The sequence below is a fragment of the Halichoerus grypus genome, chromosome 13 (assembly GCF_964656455.1).
Source record: "Halichoerus grypus chromosome 13, mHalGry1.hap1.1, whole genome shotgun sequence".
Lineage (NCBI taxonomy): Eukaryota > Metazoa > Chordata > Mammalia > Carnivora > Phocidae > Halichoerus > Halichoerus grypus.
Genome location: NC_135724.1, coordinates 16211893 through 16236512, shown reverse-complemented (window position 1 = coordinate 16236512; position 24620 = coordinate 16211893). Strand labels below are relative to the sequence as shown.

Genomic DNA, 24620 nt, shown 5'->3' with positions numbered 1-24620 from the left:
ACAAGCAACGGGGAGTGGGAGAGGGAGAAGCAGGCTTCCTGCGGAGCAGGGAGCCCAAGGTGGGACTCGATCCCAGGACCGTGGGACCATGACCTGAGCCAAAGGCAGTTGCTTAACGACTGAGCCACCCAGGCACCCGCCCCATAGGCATTTTAAACTTAACATGAGCAGAATTCTCCATCTTTATATAATCATGGTAGACCACATTTCTCCAAAAACATCTCGACACCCCTTCTCTGTAAGAGAATTAATAGCTTACTTCATTGTGTACCATAATACTACATAATGTGTATATATTAGATATACATTAGCTAATATATCAAATATAGATGTATATAACTATATCCATACACATACATACACAACAGAATATTCCAGGGCTATATACACCACCTTATGTTTGTCCATTTATCCACGATGGACACAGGTAGCCTGGCTATTGTGCATACCGCTGTCATGTGTACAGGTATGCAAACATCTCAAGATCTTGCTTTTGATTCTTTTGGATATTACACCCACATGTGGGATGGCTGGATCATATTAGTTCCACTTTTAATTTTTTGAGGAACCTCCATCCTGTCTTCCACAGTGGCCGCACCAGTTTGTATTCCTGCCAACATGGTGCAAGGGACCCCTTTTCTCCACATCCCCGCCAACACCTGTTCTTTTCTTGATAGCGGCTATCCTAATTTTGCCTTCATTTACACAATCAATGAACTTCAGAGATCACTGTATGTCAAGTGTCCTTAGAATGTGGGGCTTTGATGTGCGAATGGCAACATCCTACACATAAGAGGGGGGTCGGGGGAGCAGCAACCACCCCCTCACCACCAACCCAGTGTAGTTTCCCATGCTGACACTCTAGTCTGTGATTCATCGTAAGCCCTGGGACTGGACTTTTAGTTATGGATAAGAGAAACCTTTTTCTCTCTCCAAGCTGCCCCAATATATCTCAATGGAGGACATCACAAACCGATGCTGGAAATAAGGAGAGAGAAAGGAAGGATCGGAGGACAAAGTAAGGGCACAGTCCATTGCTAAAGTTAGTCCTCTGTTACTCTCGGCTCCATCAAGGACCCTGGACAGCTCAAACTCTGTTAGAAACCAGACGACAGAATTGGAAAGGAAAGCTAGCAAGTCATTCATTAAGAAGACAGCCAGCCAATGGTACTCTTGTTTCTACTTCATTTGTCCTTGTTGGAGCGATTTGTAGACTGGCCTAGAGATGAACTTCTTCCAGGGAAGCAGAGCAAGAACATACTCTTAGAGAAGGGTGGGGAACTCTGTGCTGGGAATCAATTTGCAAGGAGACCCACATCTACTTAGAAGCAGCAAGAGGCTGCCTGTGGGAGGATCTGGAGAAAATTTCACCATGGGCTAGAGTACCTCAGGCCAACAGAGTGAACAAGGTCAACCAAGGTCCTGGACCAGTTCTTGTTCCCTGTATAGACTGAGACCCAGTTTGGTATGTTTGGTAGAAACCAGGAGATCAAGTGAAAAAGAAAACAAATAGTCTGGAAGGAATTTGGAGCCTTTGTTTTTGTTGAACTTCCAACCTCAAATCTGCCCATATTCTCGAATAAACCCTCCCACTCTTCCATGTCCAGTTCAAACCCAAGTCCTGGGATCACTGCAGGCCTCTGTGGTCTCTCCCGGAAGTTCCCACAGCAGGAAGCACCCGTTCACTTACTTAGGGGCAGGCAGATACCATTTTCTTCTATTTGCCTTTGCTCTTTGTGTCTTGTCTTTGTCATTAGAAGGCCAGGTCATCATTCATAACACCTAGCACACTACTAAGCAATGATAATCAGGGAGAAGACACTCCATGTTTTAGAATCATCCACTAATATCATTTCCTTTACTGGTGTGGATTCTGTTGATCTATCTTATCTATGGAGGGACTTATAATAAAATACTAAACATCATGTAACTATTTTTTAAAGTTCTCATTGTAGGGCACCTGGATAGCTCAGTTGGTTAAGTGTCTGCTTTCAACTCAGGTCATGATCCCAGTGTCCTGGGATCAAGCCCCACATTGGGCTCCCTGCTTCGTGGGGAGTCTGCTTCTCCCTCTCTCTCTGCCTGCTACACCCCTGCTTGTGCTCTCGTTCTCTCATAAAAATAAAATCTTAAAAAAAACCCCAAACATTTGCTAAAAAGAAAAATAAAGTTCTCATTATATATTTCTTGATGGAACAATAGGACATTTGGTATTTTTGTCAAGCGATGAGGGTGGATCTCTAAAGCAGTATGCTGAATGCAGGAAGTCAGACAAAAAACCACACCCATGATGAGATTCCATTGCTCTGAAGTTCTAGAACAGACAAAAGTAGTGACAGAAAGCAGGTTGGTGGTTGCCTACGGTTGGGGACCGGGGAGTAGACTGCAAAGGGGCACAAGGGAACTTTTTGGGGTGATGGAAATATTCTATATCTTGATACAGGGTAGTGGTAAGAGCGAGCTTGATGTAGGACGTATACATTCATCAGAAGTTGTTGAGGGCGCCTGGGTGGCTCAGTTGGTTAAGTGACTGCCTTCGGCTCAGGTCATGATCCTGGAGTCCCTGGATCGAGTCCCGCATCGGGCTCCCTGCTCGGCAGGGAGCCTGCTTCACCCTCTGACCCTCCCCCCTCTCATGTGCTCTCTCTCTCTCATTCTCTCTGTCTTAAATAAATAAATAAAATCTTAAAAAAAAAAAAAGTTGTTGAACTGGATTAAAGGGGTACATTTTACTGTATATAATTGTATCTCAGCGAAGCTGACTTCGAAGAAAAATATATAGGTCTATACATATAAAGAAATACAAATGTGAGTGTGTTCACAAACAATAGGGGAAGGAGGAAGTAAGCCTGAGGAACATTAGAAATGAGGCTGGCCACGAGGGGTTACGGCTGGCTGATGTGCCCCCATGTGTTCCTCACCCAATTCTATTTCTGTACGTTAACATTAAAAATAAGTCTTCATTTTGTTTCTCCGTAACTGAAAATGATCTCTAAGAATCTTACCCAAGCCCAGGACAGTGACCTTCTTCTTCCAGATTTCTCCCAGTTATGAGGGTTTCTCAGGCTCGAGGACCCAATTCCCCCAAGCCTCTCATGACACGGGTGTGGGAGCTCCCCGGAATCCTGCGGCTGCCCTCACCCGTGCAGTCTGGACCTGGTCCCGCCCGCACTCGTGTGAGCTCCCGGCAGGCAGTGGCTGGTGGCTCTGTCCCCCTCCTTTGCTCTCCTCCCCACTCACCCGGAGGGCCCTGGCCCCCAGGCAGCCCAGGAGGTCCCGGAAGGTAGGCGTTTGAGGCCAGCACCTTGTTGCCCGTGATGTACTTGCCCAGGTCGGCAGCACTGTTGGGGAGCAGGGCAATCTGGAAAGAGAAGAGGATCCCCCGGTCAGGAGGTGACGGCTCCACGGCCAGGAAGATGGTTCGCATTTCTGTGTTTGCAGGGGCTGCAAATCCTTTTCACGGTCATTCTCCTCTGTCCAAGCCAGTTAGAGCTCAAAGGGGCGGCAGAGATCCCCTTCCAAATCCAGACACCTTCCAGTGAAAATTACTTGTATGAGATCACTTGGCTGGTTAGTAGACAAACCTGGACAGGCTCCAGATAGTCTAGATATCCTTAGACTCATTATTCCCATAACTGATAGAATCTACCTGTTTCAGACTTTCAATTTGTTAATTATTTTATTTAGTACCTACTATGTGCCTGGCCCTGTGCTTGGTTCTAAGGTGACAATGGTGATCAAGACATGGGCCCTCAGCCTTGGGAGCCAGGACTAGGCACGTGGCGTACGGTTCACCTACATACTCAGGTGTTCGGGAACTGGTGGCAAACAGTGACCGTGATGGAAAAATATGTCCACAAAGTTGTGGATACTCCTCCCTTCAAAAGGTGGAAGCTAACTTTTGCCCTCTGAGCGTGGGCTGTTCTTAGAGACTCACTTCCAATAACTGGAAAATGGTGGAAGTGATGGTGTGTCACTTCTGAAACTAGGGCATAAAGGGCGCCAGAGCTTTGTCTTCGCTTTCCCTCCTGGGTTGCAGGCAGCTCACTCTAGGGGAAGTCAGAAGGGCCGCCCAGACAAATGACCTTCGCATTCCTTGAGGTCAGGTAAGCTATGTGAATCCGTGAGACCTTCTGGGAGAACTGAACGCTATGAACCTCCATTTTCCTCACCAATAAAAGGGACCACCACCACCCACCTTTAGGGCCGTGGGGATTTAATGGGAAATGTAGGTTAGGTGCCCAGCGCAGGACCTGAAACATAGTAAGTGACTTGATAAAATGGCAGTTCTAGTCTCTTTCTTTCAAGAAGCTAATTTGGGGGTGCAAAGTCAGGTGGAGAAAGGCACATTTATGAGGGTCAGGGCTATCCCCTCCAGAAGGCTTACTCTGGATCCTGGAGTCCCATAGGAACCAGGTATGTCTGAGATTTTCTGGAACATGTTACATCTGTCCCTACATCCTCTTGGAGGAGGCCCTGCTCGGAAACCCTGGGTCTAGAGGGCGACAGAGGCCAAGAGAAGGAGCATGGCAGACTTCCTCCCTAGCCTTGGCATGTTCTGATGCCCTACACCCATCTTTGGATCTAAGGGATCAAGCCTGGAAGATGAGACCAGCTCTCTTTGCTCCCTTGTAAATGTCATGAGGTGACCCAGTAAATGTCCACCTCCGTTTCCCGGCTGACCTCCTGCTGGGTAATTACATCCCAGTAGGTGTCCAGGGTCCCTGGCTTGACTTGCTGCACAAACACAGCAGAGGATGGGCTTGTGGCATGCAGGTATTTGCGAAGGTCATAGTAATATAGGGAGAGTCTACATTACCCTGGATTCCAATTGATAGAATCATGAATATCACTATCTCATATTATTAGCCTTTGTCATAAAGTATCTCATAGAGCTGTTGGTACGAATCAGGTAGGCGCTGCTGTAAAGCACCTTGTAAGGACGTACAATTAACATTATTTAGGGTGGCTCAGTCAGTTAAGCCTCCGACTCTTGGTTTTGGCTCAGGTCATGATCTCAGGGTTGTGAGATTGGGCCCCGCATCAGGCTCTGAGCTCAGTGGGGTGTCTGCTTGCGATGCTCTCCCTCTGCCCCTGCCCCCCACGCTCACTCACTCTCTCAAGTAAATATTTATCTTTAAAGATTTTATTTATTTGTCAGAGAAAGAGATGGAGAGAGAGAAAGCACAACCAGGGGGAGCGGCAGGCAGAGGGAGAAGCAGGCTTCCTGCTGAGAAGGGTGCCCAATGCGGGGCTCGATCCCAGGACCCTGGGATCATGACCTGAGCCGAAGGCAGACGCTTAAGGCAGACGGTTAACCGACGGAGGCCCCCAAATTGTCCCTCAAATAAATCTTTAAAAAAATGTTACTTGGTAAACATTTACAAAGCTCTAAGTAGCAAATACTGTTTTAAGTCCTTTGTAAATGTTAACTCATTTGATCATCATGAAAACAAAAATAGTTTTGTCATCCCTTTTTTTTTTTAAGCTTCTCCCTCTACCTGTCATCCCCTTTTAATAGAAAGGAGGTGCAAAGACATTAAGTCACTTCCCTAGGGTCATACATCCAGCACGTAGTGGTGCTAGAATTCAAGCTTAGCTTATATGGTTCTGGAATCTGTGCTCCTAACACCAAGCTGCCTCTCTCGACATTACCAGTGATCCTCAGCAAAGCATCTCCAGTCACTTTAGTACGGATTAGTCTTCCCAACATCCTGAGAAGACCCCTTTTGCAGAGCAACTAGATCAAGGTAGCAGAGGAGGTCACAAACGACTGAGAAGTCATTTCTTTGCCTGGCACTAAAGGCCGTGCTAGAATGTGCAAACGCGGACGGCAGGCCACCAATGTGCGCATGCCCCTGAAGCCCCACTGACCTCTACCTTCGGAGGCTGTCTGTCCCCTTCCACGTGGCAGCTGTTGGCGGACTCACCCCACTGGCTTGATTGCCCAGATAGGACGGTTTACGAAGGCAGGACTTGATTCCACAGGGCCTGCATTCCCTCCTCTCCCAGCCCACCGTAAGGCACAGCAGGTGCTCCCCAAACCCCTCCCGAGTCCTCGTTCATGCTCAGCAGCGGCGCCCACCTCAAACCAAACCGTCCATGCAGCAGGAACACGGGGGTTTTCAGGAAACTGGCTTCCTTGCCTCCGACTTTCCCCTCAGTGCTGACAGGCCCGGCACCCTCTCTACGAGTTACATGATGGATATTTTACCTATTCTCAAATCTCCCTTTTTAGCCAAATCACTTTTCCCCCTTCCCAAACCAAAGAAAGTAATTATGGAGCTGGAGCCACTGGGGTCTGCATACAGTTTTTAAAAACTTCTTATCGGAAAATAAAAGCACAGAATCTGGAAACCCCACAAATCTATATCCTAGCAAATAAGTATAAGGCAAGTACCTTTTTTACAAAACCTAAGTCAAAAAATGGTACTTAGCCCCTCACCAGAAGTCACCCTTCATGTGCTGACCCAATCACAGTCTCATCCTTCCCCCAAAAGTAACCGCTATCCTGATTTTAATAACTTCCTGTGTTTTAAAAATAATTTTAAAGGGGAGGCAAACCAAGAAACATACTTTTAACTATAGACAACAAACTGATGGTCACCAGAGGGAGGTGGGTGGGGATGGGTTAAATAGGTGATGGGGATTAAAGAGTGCACTTGTTGTGATGAGCACAATGTGATGTGTGGAAATGCTGAATCACTGTATTGTGCACCTGAAACTAATATTACACTGTGCTTTAACTGGAATTTAAGTAAAAACTTTTAAAAATTGTAAAAAAAAAAAAAAAAAATTTAAAAATGACCTAACTATGCATGCCCACACACTATGGTTTAGTCTTGTTCATTTTACAAAAACGACAGGTCTTTTAAGTTTCCTTCAATCCGCAGGTCGCTGCTCCACCTCTTTCTTTTCCTTACAATTTACCCACCAAAGAACCCAGGGGAGTTCTGGAACTGTTGAGTTCCCCACAGTTGGGGTTTTGCGGACTACACTCATGGGGCAATTCAGCATGTCTGCATACTATTTTCTATCATGGGGTTGGCCATGGTCTAAGACACCCAGTACCTACTTCTTGGTCAAAGTGTATTTGGGCAGATGTCCTACGTTCTTTCTGAAAGAACAGAGAGCATCTATTGCAGTGAGATGAAGTTAAAATCCAATGGACAATCCTGCCCCCAGTGCAGGGGCAGAAGTCTAGCCTGCCTCTTAGGCAGTGACTTTACTTCTCTGAGGATACCTGCATCTTTCTTACAGGGTCACGGTGGGAATTAAATGAGATCCTGGATGTAAAACTGCTTTATCAACTACAGAATGCAACACATGCTTACAGGTGCCTTGAAAAATGAGTTGCTCCTCGTAATGTTAAATGTTAGCATTAGGTCAGATTTGCCACCATGTGTTTGCAGAATTCAGTATGAGGTGGACCAATTCCAGTCCCACCAACCACATGAGAGTTACCGCATGAGTTACTGAAGTACTAAGTGCGTGAGAGTTACCGAATACCAGTTTCTGGAGTATTAAGTACGTGAGAGTTAACCTCATGAGAGTTACTGAAGTACTAAGTGCGTGAGAGTTATCACAAGAGTTACTAGAGTACTAAGAAGTACTTGCTACTGGATTGTATGGAGCTCTACAGCAAGGTCTTTAAAGGTGACGGGTATCAGGACACAAAATTTTCAACTCTTTAGACATTTCTTTCACAGAATAGACATTCTGTGAAAGCCAGGGAGGCCAAGGGAAAGCCAGATATTGATTTAGCGACTGCATTTCCGAACATGTGAGATTTAGTGGCACTATTCTAAGGATCCTCCAGGCTGGGAAAAGCTTCCCTATAGCTCCTGGATTTTTTTTTTTGTTATGTTAATCACCATACATTACACCATTAGTTTTTGATGTAGTGTTGCATGATTCATTGTTTGCGTATAACACCCAGTGCTCCATGCAGAATGTGCCCTCCTCAATACCCATCACCAGGCTAACCCATCCTCCCACCCCCCTCTGCTCTAGAACCCTCAGTTTGTTTTTCAGAGTCCATCGTCTCTCATGGTTCGTCTCCCCCTGGATTTTTAACTATCCAGGAGAGGAAGCAGAGAACAGCTTTAGGCCTTGAGATATTGAGCAACTGCCTCCCCCAAGCCCTAATCCTCTGGCCTATGAAACACGAACTTATTTCTTCCATGGACACTTTTTTGGATTTGCTCAATAAATATTAACATCAATCCAAGTTTAACCTGAGGGTATGTGTGGGATATGTTTATGTGCTATGCTTACAAAGTGTTCCGCCCGTTCTCCCTATCATTGGATCACAGACTACTTAGGATCGTGATTACAGGATACATATATAGATCTTTGCCAACAACATATGAAAGACCAGCAAAGCCATTCTTCTTCTCTGCCCATTGATCTGCTGGTAGCTGTGGTTCTCATTAAGGGCTGCTTGAATGTTTGTTGAACATGGAAAAGCAATATTGTCTTATGCTTACCCTTTGCCCTTTAGAATAACAAAGTTAAACAGATTATATACGCCTCTTTGGTGTGCTAAGAGCCTTGGGCAGAAGCAATTAAACAAACCAGTAAGTATATGTTTTATCAGTGTAAGAGCAATTTCTGAGTTGCTGGTGAAATAACTGAACTGAGGCATGATAAATACCATCGATCTGGATTCAGGACAGTTGTTCAAGAAATCAGGTCCCCAGATCCATCACGGGGGCATTACTCATGGCCTAACAATGTTACTAGAAATCTGATAGTCTCTGAGGCTCGCGTGGGAGCCTTTTATAAAGTGAGTCAGCCCTCATTGTTGTTGACACGAGGCTGCTTTCCAATGGGAAAAATAAAGCTGCTACAGAAATTCATCATCAGCTTATAGATGTTTATAGACAGGACGTTCTCGGTCGTAAAACATCACCAAAATGTTAGCTAAAATAGAACTGTGTACGTCTGCCCCAGCACCATGTGTCTGGACGTTTGTTTTACCAAAAGTTTCAACAGTCCTAGTTCATCCTCCGGACAGCTTTGCCATACGCCCCTCACCTCATGGCCTGCTTTAACAGTTACCTAATCGATCCCTTTCTTGCCTTCATCGTCTCGTTGCCCTTCCGACAGCAGCTCTGAGGGTGGGCGGGCGAAGCCAAGCCCAGGTACCAACCCAGCTGGTACCCACCTCCGTGAACGCTCACAGAGGTCGTGCGTGACAACTCATTTTCCTCGTTTCTCAACATTCTGCCTTCTCCCCTCTGCCGAGCCCTCTTACTGCGGGACTGTCCCTAGCCGAGCAGGCACGTACCTTTTGCTTCAGCTGCAGCACTGTCTGCTTCATCTGGTGGAGCTCCTTGCACGTGGCACAGCAGGTTCCGGCCTCCACCGCGTTCTCAGACTTCTCGCCATGCCCTGCGCGAGGGGACAGGCTCGGGTGGGTTGGGGAGGCTGGAGGCCGTCCGGACCCCAGAAAGACAGCCTCGCAACTGGCAGTCCCCGGAGGACCCGCGGACAGCGGGACGTGTGAGGGAGGCCGGCGATTTTACGGTTCTCAGGTCACTGACCGCACTCCCGGGTCAGGGGAGAGATGGAGGCAGCCCCTCCCTCCCGCCCCCCACCCCCACCCAGGCCCCCAGTGCTCTGTCTTCAGCTGTTCCCATTCAGGCACCCCGGGATCTTCCTCTTTCATGTGTGAACATGGGAACAACGGCCCTTTCGTCAGTGCTTCTTAGGAGGTGGGATCTACCAACCTGACATGATTTATACCCCCGTCCAAGGGCCAATGTTCACCAGGGCTGTCTGGAATGCAACTGGGGACAGCCAAGGAACGTCCCTCTAAGCCATTTCTTGTCCTCCTTGGCTCATGTGCTTTATCTTATTCCCCCCTCTTCTGGGAAGCCCTCTGTGCCGTCTCCATTCATGGAAACCCATCAACTATCCAGACCCAGGTCAGATGTTCCACAAAGCCTGTCCTCTCTACAGAGAGACTGCGGTCCTGAGGTCAGCCAGCATTTACCACGTGTCCTCTCAAATGGCGGTGTTCTAAGCTTCCCCATGGAGAGGCTACTCTACTTACACCAGAGTGTAAGCCACCTAAGAACTGGAATTTCTGGTCGCTCATGTAGTGGACACACACTACGTGCGAAGTAGAGCGTCACAGGTTGAACTGTTTTCCTGCCAAAATTCGTATGTTGAAGCCCTAATCCCTAGTACCTCAGAATGTGACCTTATTCAGAAATAGGGTCATTGACGTAATAAGATGAAGTTCTACTGTCACAGGGCAGAGACCATAATCAACATGACCGGTGTTCTTATAAAAAGGAGACATCAGGATATAGATGCGCACCCAGGGAGACCACCACATGAAGATGAAGGCAGAGGTCAGGTAATAGGGTAGGAGCCAAGGAATGCCAAAGATTGCTGGCAAAGCCCCCAGAAGCGGGGGGGGGGGGTGCGGGGGTGGGACAGATTCTCCTGCATGGCCCTCAGAAGGAACCAACCCTGCCAACACCTTGATCTCAGACCTGTGGCCTCCAGAATAGACATGATACATTTCTATCCTTTAAGCCACCCAGTTGGTGGCAGTCTATGACAGAAGTAGTGAACGGACAGACGTGCTGGACATCAGGAGAGCCCCATGCTCACATGAAACTTCCTCACGCAGCCCGCTGATTTCTCCAAGGGCATCAGTCCCCTACTTGGTGATCTACATGGTGACCGGTGTTTCTGCTCTTTGGGGAGGGGAGGGGGCCTGGGGGCAACTTGACAACTGAGATCTCTGGCTATTCACCTGCCACACCCCATCCCTGCACGTCACGGGAGGCCTATGGATTGGAGCGCCCATGTTGGGAACACACTTCTCAAGCCAGCAGGTTCAAGTAGGTGAAGCAGGTCTCCATCTCTAAGTTACCATAAGCAACAGGGTCGACCTATAGCTCAGGTTTTGAATGCCTGGAAAAAGCACCTGGATCTATGCGACAATGGCAGTCTCTAAATCCACCTATGTGTACGCAGTATAACATGAACACCTCACTCATTCCCACTTCCTAGGCTAGCTGTCTTATCAGCGGCTTCCCACTGATGGCATGTTCAACAGGTACACTTGGGGGGTGAGGTTGACTCCCATTGCAGCTGTGTAGTACTGAGTTGAATTATGAGGCTAGGGAAGGTCTCTGCTTGGAGGAGGTAAGGGGATTGGTTAGGAGTGTGGTCTGCCAAGTGCTATTGTCCCGGCTATATAGCCCAGCTCTGTCACTGACGAGCTCCGGAATCCTGGGCAAGTTATCTGACCTCGATAAGCCCTAATTCCTCAACCATAACAATGGAAGAATAATTCCTACGGCCCACGGCTACCGTGATGATTAAATGAAGGTAAGGCCTGTGAAAGAGTGGGCATGCCACCTGCCAGGAATAGATGGGAAACAGTGCCTGGCACCGTCTTCAGACCCACCACGCCCTTTGCACTGCTTTTGCCTGAGAACCCCAGAATTCTTGAAGGATAGTATTCACATGAACAGAATGAGGCAAGACTGACATTTGGTATCTGAAAGTCATCTCGCAAGTTGGTTGATGTGGGTTTAGAACTGAGGTTTCCTGAATCTGAGTCCAACACCTTTTCTACAATTCAGGCTATTTCCTCTGGGCTCTTTATCCCAGTTTAATGTACCAATTTACAGTCCTACTTGCCTACAGAGCTTGGGCTCATGTGAGGAGGACCAGAGTTATTTAGATCCGTCTCTAACATAACTGAGTAATACAAGGGCATTTCCATGCAGACTACACTGGGTGAAGAGAGGATCCCCACTCCAGGTTTATTAGTTTTGTCAGCACTTGAAGGACAGTTGGAGGACATTCATCTCTGCCAACCTAGCATTCATCCGTTCCATCTCATCTACTGGTCGAATTATATAATCCCATCCCGTAACCCACCTCTCTCGCTCATCCATCCCTCCCCATTCTCCCTCTTGTCCACCTTTGGAGCATCTGCTATTTGCCAGGCCATGTGAGGCAGTAAGAGTGCAAAACAGATGAGGACACCTGTTTAACAATTTGCAGCTGACCTTTGTAAGGAACTAGCCCTGTTGGCAGAGCCAGGCCATCGTGAACCAGAGTTAGAAGCCCATCTTCCCATTTCTGCTTCTATGTACTCGGTTAAATTTTCCAAGCGTTGGTGTGATGGAGGCAACTTGATATTTTCACGGTAAGAATAAACCTCCCTACCGGGTTCTAGACTCTACTCCATTTAGATCAGGGAGTGTTAGAAGTGATGTATTTTGGGTTCAATCTCCTTTATAGATAAGGAAAGTAACTTGCTCTAGGTCCTCCAGCGTGCTGTGTACGCAGGCTGGGAGCTCCCAGGTCCTGAATCTGGCATCGTGGGGGTGCAGGGAGCCGGCTACCGGGGGTTCTGTTCAGGATACCCAGGTGCTCTCTGGCAGGCAGACTCCGGGGCAGTGTCCTCAAGTGTGACCCCCAGACCAGCAGCAGCACCATCACTGCCTGGGCACCTGTTCTCAAAAATAGGAAATCCTGGGAGCGGGGCCTAGCGCAGAGTTGTGCCAAAGCCCTCCAAGGGACTCTGAAGCACACGCATGCTGCTCAGCTGTCACTGCTCTGGGGAGTAAGCTCTGCAGAGGGACTTTGACCTGAAAATGCCTGGTCTGTTCTCTGTCCCTTTGTATAATCATCAGAACACAGACACAAGGATTAACTGTGTCCATTCACAGGCATGGAGTAACAGAGTAGCAGGGAACAGAGGCTCTGGTGGAGTCAGATGATCAGGATTTAAATCCTGATGCTGCCAATTAGTATCCTTTAGGTTGGAAGCCACAGCTTCTGGGTGTGTTCTTCCAACAGTAAAATGACAAACGCATTTATCACCTGGGTAACTGCCATAGTAGCAATGAAATAAGACCTGTAAGTTCCTAGAACAGTGCCCAGTATATGGCAAGTGCTCCATAAATGTTATTATTGTGGGTATTAAGTTCCCTACAAAATAACAGATGTGGGATAGGGCTCTTTACATCATCCTTTGGAAAGAGCTCTCAGACAGTTGGAAGATAAATTGTGTGTGCAGGCCTGGAACATGCAATCTGTCCTGAATCGGGGCTCATCTATCCTGCAATTTGTCTACAGTAATGTCAAACTTGCAGCTAAAACAATCTCGTGTATGCTACGTTAATAATTCATTTAGAAATCTGGGGAGACATCTCTGATCTTGCATGTTTTCAGTCCTCTCAATTCATGCTATAGTCACTGAGTATCTCGAACCGTGACCATGCTCATGTTAAGCGAAGGATTACCCAACATTTTGCTCCAACCAGTTCAGATTTTAAAGGTGCATTATTATTGATTAGCCACATGGGGGCATAGAGCTCTAATTTTTACTAATGTCGAGCAGGATATGTATCCCAAAGCATTAGAAATAGAATTCCTTAGATACTGTATTAGTAGTATTTCAATAAACTCAGAAACTAAAGGATGTTCCCAACACATTGCACATGGGCAATGTCACCAACGAACAGAACATGTTTGTTTTTAAAAGGTGACTGTGCAGGTTTGTGCCCTGGCAAGCAGTTCTCAATGCTACTGGCACATTATAACCACTTGGGGGCGGGGGGGGGGGGTTAAAAAAAATCCCATTATGTTGCATCTGGGGGTTGCAGCCAGGGAGCGGGATTGGCAATTTTTAAAGCTCCCCAGGCTGAGAACCACTGATCTAGGGATTAGTGGAGCTTGAAAGTTACACGAAACACCTGGCCGCCCCTGACACTTTGAACTGTAGTAAGGGACGCCGGGGGTCATGGTCGCTCTATCAGAAAGTAAACACAAGTTGCAAAATAGAGCAGTAAGCTCATTACTACGGAGCCAGCATGTCCTTAATTTGTCTCCCCATCAGTGCTACACAGACTCCCTGGAGTATCTAAGCTGGTTCCAGTGACATATTTTCAAAGCAAGGAAGTGACCGAGCGGGCCCTGCTTGCTGAGCAGCCGGACGGCTCGCGCCACCATGCCCGTGGGCGCATGGCAACCTTTCCCCCCCCAACTGCTCTCCACCCGCTCTTCTCACAGCGAGCTGAGGCTGGGTTTGACTGTAAATTCCTCTGACTCTAACGTCAGACATTGGACAATGCAAAGTTCAAAAAAAAAAAAAAAAAAAGGAGGGGGGAAAGGAGATTTTAGATCCCACATGTTTACATTCAATCATCATTATATAAAAAAAAAACCCATTATCTCTTCACCAAAAAAATAATCACGATGAAATATTAGGTTTATTCCTTAGTCCAAAACAGATGAAGCTGCTTAGCTGGCTCACCTGGCCCCTAACTTTTCCAGTTGCTGAGCCGAGTATCTGGATGCTCACGAATCATCTTTTAAGATGCTGTAAGGAAAGTTCTCGGCTTAGGTGGTGAAGCTGGGCAGGTCTCGGAGCCTTGGTGCTCATTTAGATGGAGGAGCAAGAAATGAGGACTGCACCAGGGCTCGCAGGGCCGGTCGGGCTTTGGTTACTCACGCTACATCCCACCACATTGTGGAAGAGACGCGGGAGGGCGCGAGGGTCCTGAGAGCTATCCAGTCCCACATTCCTGCTCCTCCTACAGAGCAGGCAGCTGGGGCCCGGAACCTGCCCCACGACCCCCAGCGGTTAATGCTGCAGCAGCTCCGGCTGCCAGCAATCCTAGCCCCCAAGCCAAGGAACTTTCCACGGCCTCCCGGTTGTCCAAGAAACGCCTCTGGGGTGCTTGCGTTTTGTTGCCAGCACCATCAAAGTCATCCCCCCACCTTCTCGGTGGCCCGTCGCTTGAGTTATGACTCTCACATTCAGGGCCTACGACAGGCCTGTCCTTGCTCACAATTTTAATTACGGGTCTGGATTCCTCCTCTCTGCCCTTCCCTCCTGACGTCCTTGGTTACTGGTGTTGGAATGTTTTTCTTAGCAAAACACTAAAACCAAATGCTCGTCCTGTGTGCGTGTGTGGTGAATTCAATGGACACCGGTGACTGAAAAATACTGAGAAATTCTTTGTCTAAAGCTGCTGCCGGCGGCAGGGGAGTGCGATTCAACAGACAGTGCTGTTCAGCTTTTGTTTGGTTTTTTTTTAAACTATTTGTAGCTGTTCTATGAGGAGGAGGATGGAGAGAGAGGAGAAAGGGAATTTGCAGTCTAGGCTCATCTGTAAATGAGTTTTGTGTGACAATAAACCTCAACAGTAGAACCACCAGACAGTTCTTACTAATTAAACAGAAAGACCTCTCCCACTGATTTCCCTGTAAACAGGAACAAACTGTCTCTCGGTATGGCAGGATGGAGGACTCCTGTCCTGTTTTTGTTTATCAGATGCTCCACCATCCACAGCAAATGGCTTCACTCTGGGCTTTTGGCTGCTTCATCTAGCGAAGGCGTCTTTGCCTGAAAGCCAACCAGACGACCTACCAAGTTCAACCCCAGAGCTCAGGCCTTTGATGTTAATAAGTTAGCATTTTCTAAATTCTATTTTTCAAGATACTCTTGTCTGCGAGATGTTTATAGGCCTTTCTTAAGAAAATAATTTGGGGAAATTCAGGCTCAATCAAAATTAACATTTTTGAAAAAGGCAATCTCTTTGAGCCATTCACGCACGTGGCCCATGAACCCTTAAAGTGGGTGCAGTAGCATGTTCTTCCCCAAACATCTGAACCCAGATGCTTCTGGAGAAAGGCTTATTTGCAGCTCACAAGACCCCAAAGCTCTGTAGAACACAATGTGGGGACATGCTGTAATAAACGGTCGAGATAAAATAGGTCATCTTTAAATGAAAGGACTAAGAGAGAAGGTGCAAAAAAAAGTTGCCTATCTATATCCCTTACCATTACAAGCACTTCAGTTTTTCCCAGAATTCTCAGCCAGAGAAGTCAAACTGCTCATCACTGAAGTAAAATTGCTGATCTCTTGAACTTGCTCTCTCACACTGAAACTTCTTGTGTGTTACACTAAAAACGTTTAAGTAGTAGTATTCATTTCTCAGGGAAGGAAGCAGAAGACTGTGGTCTGAGGACTGACCTAACACAACAGACTGCTAACTTCAGAGACACAAGGAGAACTTCTTGGGCCCTGACTCTGTACCTGGGCCCCTGGGCAGGTCTACACGGCCAAAGCACAAGGCAGGAGGTGAGTGCCTCCCACCAGGCCCACCTTATCACTGTGCTCAGACAAGAGCCCTCCCTAGGGTACCACTCAACACAGGGAGGCCATCCGAGACCAAAGAACAAGTACATTTCAGTGGAAAACTCTTACACTGTCTCTGGAAGCTCCAACCAGCTTCTCTGGTTCTCTGAGTTAAAGGCCGGGTCCCAGGGCAGACCACCCCGCCCCCACCAGGTGGGAACCGCTCAGGGGTGAGGCCACATCCTGTTATTTAGGGATCCCTCCTATCTAATCCCACCCGTCACTCGAGCAGTAAGCGTTTGTGGTTGCGGTTTCTGATGGTTAAGGTCTAGATTGGGTTGCTCAACGCTGCCCTTCGTGCCCAAGTCAACAGGTTTCATCTGAACAGAAATGTAAGGCAAAGAGACAATGGAGTTGGCAGGCTGAGTCGCCCACACAGCCCCTGGACTTCCCGGCTCAGAGCATAGCTGCAAATCCAATTCCAACATGAAAACTTAGGAAGCTGCCTTCTCGTGGCTAATGTTCAAGTTGGCCCATGAATTAATGTCAGTGGCTAAAAGGCTGCACCCCAGTTTTCAAAGGATTAATTCCTCTCAATAAAGGAGACAATCAAATAGGTAAGTTACACACCTGCCCCCTCTCCCACCTTCTCCACCACGGGACAAAAATAAAGTGATTTTAATTTTGAATTAAAAAAAAAAAAGGCCTGCAAACATTTTTCCTCAATCCACGCTTCTGCCCAAAAGACTGTTCACCCCTGCTCTAAGCACCTCTGGGCATGTAGGCCCCACGTGCTTTAGACCGTAAGAAGTGCTTTAGACCAAGCCCTCTGATTCATTCACATTATTCCAGATTGCCCAATCCTGTGCTGGTTCCAAACACATTTTGCATCTACTTCTAATATATGCTGGCTTCCTCCTGACTCAACCCGCTTGCTCTCAGAATTTTGCTTTGTAGCTCTTCCATATGAGGCAGCTGTCTCCCAGCTGTTTGCCATCCTCAGCTGATGGCAATTGTCTTCCACTCCTTGTAGAAATCTCAGGCTACACCCAAGAATCACCGTTTCCCGAGTGCCCAGACCGGTTAGCCTTCCCAGCTCCCTGCCTTCTTGGCACAGGTGATTTGCCCAGGACCCCCTCCCCAATCAGAGATGGTCCAAGGCCCAGCCAGCCTCTCTGGATAGACAGCATCCTGTCCCCTCCCAAGGGGGGTGGGGAAGAGCTATGCCCCGAGCACAGGAAGATGGGAGCAGCTTCCTGGCCTATGACTGTCGGGTACAGGAGCACACGGGCTCCGTCTTCCAAACTTAAGGGGGTGATCCAACATTCGGGCTGATCGTATCCCTCAGTGACAGACATATCAGTTGAATTGGGTTGACATAACGTAGATCAGCTTCTCGAACTCTGTGACGGCCAGCTTTGAACACTGTTTCACTTCACTGTGGACTGTATTTGCAAAACACAATAAAAACCAATGACTAGAAAAAGGCGACGAAATACAAGCACTGATCTTTGGATTTAGACAAAATGTCTCTCGAATGGGCATAAAAATGTCTGAACACTTGACTTCTGCTTTTATGCAATCATGAACCAAGTAACAAAGAGTTCCTGCATGGACTATACATTAAGCAGCATTAATGCACACGGTTACCCGACACAGACATTTTTCCTATCGATGTTCAACCCATTCTCTGAGAGAACACAGGGTTTCTGGCCTCTGCTCTGCTCATCTGAGGGTGGTCCAAGCACCTAGCTAAGTCCTACTGATGTCTGCTCGAGCACAGCACCACCTCCACTTGGTGGGGAGCTTCCGCAAATACGCACCAGCTCGCAACCCTCGCTGCTGGCAGGCTTTGCTCCACTGGGCTCGACCTTATGTCCTACCCCTCTCTTAACCCAGATCCCACCTGCCCTTCATGCAAACGCCCCTTCCTGCCCCCACTGCTCCCTTTCTTGCGCTCATTTTCAAGTTGGCCCACGAATTAATGTCAGTGGCTGAAAGCCCTGGTGGGCTCCCAAGGGCCTGCCGACCTATGGGGGCACATCGCTTGCCCCACTCACCAGTGTCATTGGGGTATTTGTCTCCCCTGGTGCACGTCCTCCCGTCGTCCTCCTGGATGTAACCCTCCCGGCATTCACAGCGGTAGCTGCCCACGGTGTTGATGCACGTGTGTGCGCACAGCGTCTCGTTGCTGGTGGCACACTCGTCGATATCTGGGTTTGGACCAAAGGCAGAGAATGCTCCGTTTCAGAGAACGCTCTTCCCACACAACAGGTGACATTCAGCGTGGCCCTCCCATGAAGGTCTGCAAAGGACCCTCTGCCAGCCTCGATCAGAGAAGGTGATGAGCCAGCGTGCCCGGAGCGCCTCAGGCCGTGTCGCCACGGTGGCAAGCTGATCAGGGACGGGATCTGCCACTGCCAAGTCATGTGGCCTGGTGCAAGCGTTGCCAGCCCTCAAAATGCCCATCTACAAGACGTGATAAGGTCACCGGCCTGATATACTTGGCTGGGCTCCTCAGAAGAGGAAATGAGTTGACAGATAGCAACGCACTTCGAAAAGCACACATCAGAGCCGTGATTTTCTGCAAGGACCCGAGTGGGCTGAGGGTTTTTATGCCCCCCTCTGCCGCCCCCTTTATGGCTCTAGGTTCAGAGCGGCAGGATGGTGACCCAAGGTCAGTTAGGAATGGCTCCTTCCCAGTGAAGAGATGTAATGAAACCTGAGAAAAGCCACTTCTGGCAAAAGAAAATAGTCACGATGAATCTAATGGGGAGTTTTCCCCAGGAAATCTCGGTGTCATCAATGACCCAGATGGACCGCCCATGAGCTGTGGAAACGAGCCATGAGACCATCAAACAAATCACCAGTCAGAGTCCACATAAACCGTGCACATCACAGACTTGCTCCCCTGCGGAATGGGGTGGAAACAAAAGTGTTTCCCACCAGGGGAAGAGAGGGAGGCCCGGGTCTGTTTCCTGCTCACTGGTTGAAGACATCAGGTGGCAGTGTGTGTGTGTGTGTGTGGCGGGGGGGGAGGGGGGGACACGATACTCAGTCCTGACCGTGTACATGTGGGAGGCAGACGGAGCTCAGCCCTGCACTTCAGGATGCGGACAACGTTCCAGCTACTCTGGACCAGCGGCCCGGGACCCACCTCTGGCAGACCCCCATGTGTGGCAGGCCCCTGGGGGCCCCCGGGAGTGTGGTCATTCGGACGTTCCCCTGGTAGTATGCACCGTGTCACCTGTGGACTATGTGCTTCAGCTGCATTCACCTCTGCAACTCCTCAGGCTGAACACCTTTCTTCACGTGCCTCTGCCCTACACCCAAGGGTGAAGTTGCCCCTATTGTCCAGAGGGAGGAGGAGGTTGAAAGGAGAGAAACAGATGGAATTCTTAACAGAATGCTAGTTTTGTGGATCCCCAAATGGGAAGCGCAGAGTACTGCAGCTACCACAAACTGAAAGGAGAGCCCCCGCGCCCGGGACCTCAGAGAGACAGACTGGCGCGCCCTGTTCTCTGTAGGAGGTGCCAATGGTCCTGGGTCCACTTAGTGGCCTCAGTCCTCTTGTCAGTGTGGGGTGCCCCCACAGGTGCCACTGGGGAGAAGCTAGGAGGTTAATATCTAGAACTTCTCTTCAATGGCATTCTCTAGAGCCCCAGTTGGGACAGAGAAGGAGGGGCCGCTCATCACAGCTCGCTTATTCTCCACTTGGGACCATGTGCCCGGCTCCTCAGTTCATCCTCCAGGGGCTTCTCAAACTCGCCTGTGCACGGGGGTCACTAGAGACGTTTCTGTAAATGCAGATTTCTGGACCCGCCCTCAGGCTCTGGAGGCGAGGCCAGGAATCTTTTCTAAAAACAAGAGCCCCAGATGTTTCTGAGGCAGGTTAGCCACGGACTGACCACACTTGGAGACACGTGGCTCCAGGGGACAATCACCCTCACCCTGTCTTAGAAACACAAAGAGGGCACGGCTGGATAGCCCAGCCAGTGCGGGGAGGACCCCGCCGGTGGCGAGGGCCGATGCTGAGCTCGCTCAGCGCAGTCCAGGCGGCTGGCTTCAGCTCCCTCTGACTCACTGCCAATCTGCCTGCCACATGGGCCCTTCCTCGTTCCCAGCCTCTCTGCCTTGCCTTCCGCGGGAACGTGGAGTCTCATGTTTCTGTGTTTTGACGTTTCTGCCCACTTATATTCTGTTTGACATTGTTCTCGTTCTCACTTGATAATGCTCCCCTTCTCCTGCTCTCAGATCTCACTGCCTGTTAGGATCTGACTGGTACCAGCTCCCTGAAGAATTCCTCGGCCGAGGTTGGTTTGATCAAGGTAGTGACGGCTGGCATGATATTATCTGAGTACCGGGACATAAGGGAAGAAACAAAGGTCAGAGCAGCTCCGGGGAGCCGGCCCCACGGATGGAGAGTATCCAACGAAGGACAGAATCACGACCCCAGGAGCTGGGACATTAGCGTGTGCCGCCAACCCACCCAGGCAGTAAGGTTTCTCGCGCCTCCGGTGTCTCTCCCGGTCGTACCGGAACCCTGGGTAACAGGTGCACAGCACTCGGCCGAAGTTATCTGTGCACTGCTGTTCACAGGGAGCCTCGGCACACACGTCGTAATCTGAAAAAGACAAGGGTGAGCTCACGTCAGCCACAGTCGTTCAGCACACGGGGGCGGCGACACGGGGCCCGGGTCTGGAACAGACCTCCGGGGCTGCACCCTGCTCAGGAATGGGGAAGGGTGGCCGGCTACGTTTAGAAGGGTGTTAACCCTTTGGGCCATGGGCCACCTTTTAAAAAGTACTACGTCGGGGAACTTGGTGCTCAGCCTGGCCCGTGGTTGAAGGCAAACATCCCCTGTGATTTTTCCCCGGGTCACCTCCTCATCCGCTGGGGTCTGCCGCTCATCTGGAAAGCAAGATGCTCTGGATGCCCCAGCCCTGCAGCAGTACCTGCAATAGAGACAGGGAATTCCTTCCAGATGAACAATAAAGAACAGCCGGCCCCGGTGAGGGGTGTGGGCACCATCGTGTGAGTGCGACGGCTGGAAGTCACGCAGGCTAGGAGGAGCGTGAGGGAGGCTTTGGAACAGAGCTGGTGCGAGTGATGCAGGGCTGGGGCATGCGTGTGTGCACGTGTGTGTGTATCCTGCATGCTGAGGAGGGGCTGGGAGCAGCTGGAGGTCTCTGGATGCCCTCTTACTTGAAAAGAATTAAAGCATCTCCTCCTCCCAGTCCTTACAAACGGATACTTAACAAGCCTCTGAAGGGACTTTGGCTCGGAGTCAGGAGCTCAGGCTGCACATTCACCTCCAGACTAGATCCAGCATCTCAATCACTGAGCTATCTTCCCTAGGTGCTGACAGATAAATGATCCTCGGACGCAGAGTAAACCCGGCTTTGCTCCGCCGCACAGGAAGGTGGAGTGGGTGGGTCGGTCTGTCTTTAGCTCCGATGCAGACGGGGTCCGTGGGGCAAGGATCATGGCATTCTCATGAGGACCTGCAAAGCTGCCCCTGCTAAATCCTTTCCCCTGTAACTGTGATGCCAGGTCTACTTTCCTGCCAGTCAAACATGGTTTCCTCAACTAAATATCACCTCTAGGCAGCCAATGTTGTTGAAGACTTTATTTACTTGAGAGAGGGAGAGCACAGAGGGAGTGTGAGAGGTAGCAGCAGACTTCCTGTTGAGCAGAGAGCCCGACGTGGGGCTCGATTCCAGGACCCTGAGATCATGACCTGAGCCGAAGGCAGACGCTTAGGTGCCCCTAGGCAGCCCATGTTTTGTGCTCTATACTCTTCTCTTGCTCCCGTGTTCTGCCTTATTTGTGGAATGCCTGCTCTGTCCCCGGCTAGGAGGCATGCAGCCTTATGGTGAAGAGTATGGGTTCCAGAGCCAGCCCTCCGAACTCTGCTACTATGTCGTCTGTGACCTCGGGTCCTGTAAGTCTCATCCTCTTACCTATAAAATAGGGGTGACAGTAATAACGACTTTATGGCGCTTTTATGAAGGTTAACTTGGATGATGCCTTAAAGCACAGGGCCCGACACACAGTAAAGCTTAACCTGCTCTTCTGCTGCCTTTATTACTAGCTCTTACTACTGTCTGGGTATCTGTAAAGGACGGTGTCCCTTGGACTAACTGGCACTACTTTCTTCCTACAGTTTATGCTCAATTAATAACTGTTGAGCTAGGACAAATGAGATTATTCTATCACCTGGCAAATCAAAATAATACAGCAGAGGGCTTGGCAAAGTAGATCTGGTTGGCAACCACTACTCCACTCTGCGGTGGTAGGGCAAAAGCAGCCGTAGATAATACTTAAGTGCATGAGTATGGTCGTGTTTCAATAGAACTTTATTTATGAAAATAGGCGGTGGGTCAGATTTGGCCACGGGTGGTTGACTTTTGACTTAGAGTAACAAACATGAGGCAACACTCTCTTAAATTGCACCTTCTCCTCAGCACATTTGTTTAGAAATTCTAGTCCCTTTACTCTCTGTGATGGTTAATTTTATGTGTCAACGTGGCGACACCACAGTACCCATATACTTGGTCAAGGACATTCTAAACGTTTCTGTGGAGATATTTGTTAGATGCGATCAACATTTAATTTGGTAGAGTCTGAATAAAGCAGATTGCCCTCCAAAATGTTGGTGGGCCCTTTCAATCAGTTGAAGGCCTTAATAGAAAAAACACTTCCCCCAGGGAAGAGGGAATTTTGGTAGCAGACGACCTTTTGACTCAGACCGTTACCCTGCTTCTGGGTTTCCAGCCTATCCTGCGGACTTTTGACTTGCCTCCACAAGCTTGTCAACTAATTCCTTTAAGGAAACCTCTCTCTGCTTCTCTGGACAATCCTATACTATCTTTTCTGACTTTCTACATTTCTATGTTGCATTCCTGCTCATGGAAATCTTTATGACTGTGGAGATCTTTAGTAAGAAGCCCACACACACAGACTTCTTCCCAGAGATTGAAACACTTCAGTGTTCTACTGACAGCAACAGAGCAGCCTGCTAGTTAGGGCAAGGCTTTGTTAATCACAGTATCACAGGCCCCACCGAGGGCGAGGGGAGGCTACCTTTAGGCTCTGATGTTTGAAACTACAACAGCTAACATTTCAAGAAACCCTAAGTATGTGGTACCCATGTAATGTGTTTTTATTTAGGCTGGGCAAGGTCTTTAGCTGGGATCTTAAATCGACTGGCCTAAACTTAGTTTTCTTAGTATCTGCCAAATTGAAATATAAAGGACAGAGCTGCAGACTGAGAAAAGCTGGCTTATAAAAGAACGCAATTATTTTGACCTTTGTGGGTTTTTTCTTTGTGGGTTTTTTCCACCATGCTCTAACCAACAGAATTGGCTGGCAGTGAGAAATTCAGTCTGAGAGAGGCCCAAGGCCACATAAACCATCTTATGGAAAGTGATTTCCTAACCAACCTTCCTAAAGCAGCTTTCTCAAAGGTCCCAGCTATGGTTTAGTGAACTCTTCCACCCTTTCACCGAAGAGAGCAATACGCAGGGGGGATTCATTTATTTCTAACTGAGACAAAGAAACTGCTCTCTATGCGATAATGCAATATGAATTGGCTTGGCTGCGCTCCTGGTTCTCTGCAAAGGCCTGGCTTCTTGGTTGACAGTGAAGAAACCGATTTCTCATTACCCACCCACCCACCTCTCCCCGGCCCCAGGCAAACTAATATCACGCTCTCCAAACAGTTCTTAGCGTTCTCTGGATCAGCGCTGGGATCCTTTGCAGCTCTCTTGCTCCTACCTGTCCAGGTGCTTGGCAGCCTTCCTTGATCAGCTGGCTCCCCCTCCTTCCTGAGATCACCTCAGACTGCCCTGGGTCCTCTGTGCTCCAGGCCTGCTCCAGACACTTTCTGCTCTGAATGCCTCTACCACACATGTTGTGGTCATTATTAAAAACAACAGCAGGAACCACCATTTATCAAGCACTTAATAAGAGCCAGCTTCTGTTCCAAGTACCTCACATGTCGTTAAGATTCTTAAAACAACCATGAGTCAAGTACTAATACTTTCCCACAAAGACTAAGGTAGGATGTATGTGTTATGCACTGAATCCTCGTGTCCTCTTGAAATTCACATGTTGAAATCCTAACCTCCAAGGTGATGGTCTGAGAAGGTGGGGCCTTTGGGAGGGGCTTAGATCATGAGGACAGAGTCCTCATGAAGGGGCTTGGTGCCTTTATAAAAGAAACCCCAGAGAGCTCTCTTGTCCCTTCTGCCATGAAAGGACATAGCAAGAAGGTGGCTATCTATGAACCAGGAAGCTCCCACTAGGCATGGCGTTTTCCAGGGTCTTGGTCTTGGACTTAGCCTCCAGAACTATAAAAGAAATAAACATTTGTGGTTTAAGCCATCAGACTATGGTATTTCTGTTATAGCAGCCAGAATGGACTAAGGCAATATGGAAAGTGTAATTAAAGTTCAGGTCTCTTGGGATGCCTGGGTGGCTCAATTGG

General features: G+C 48.8%; 1 protein-coding gene across 2 annotated transcripts in view; it reads right to left on the bottom strand.

The window, feature by feature from the left end:
- CCBE1 (collagen and calcium binding EGF domains 1) overlaps positions 1-24620 on the bottom strand; it is a 248153-nt gene that overhangs the window by 3768 nt on the left and 219765 nt on the right. For both annotated transcript variants that reach the window (XM_036101774.2, XM_078060235.1), the window contains exons 4-7: positions 20619-20753; positions 18190-18342; positions 9293-9396; positions 3241-3361 (exon numbers count right to left, since the gene is read on the bottom strand). In XM_036101774.2, the coding sequence (XP_035957667.1) occupies positions 3241-3361; positions 9293-9396; positions 18190-18342; positions 20619-20753 (513 nt within the window). The remainder of the gene's footprint in view (positions 1-3240; positions 3362-9292; positions 9397-18189; positions 18343-20618; positions 20754-24620) is intronic.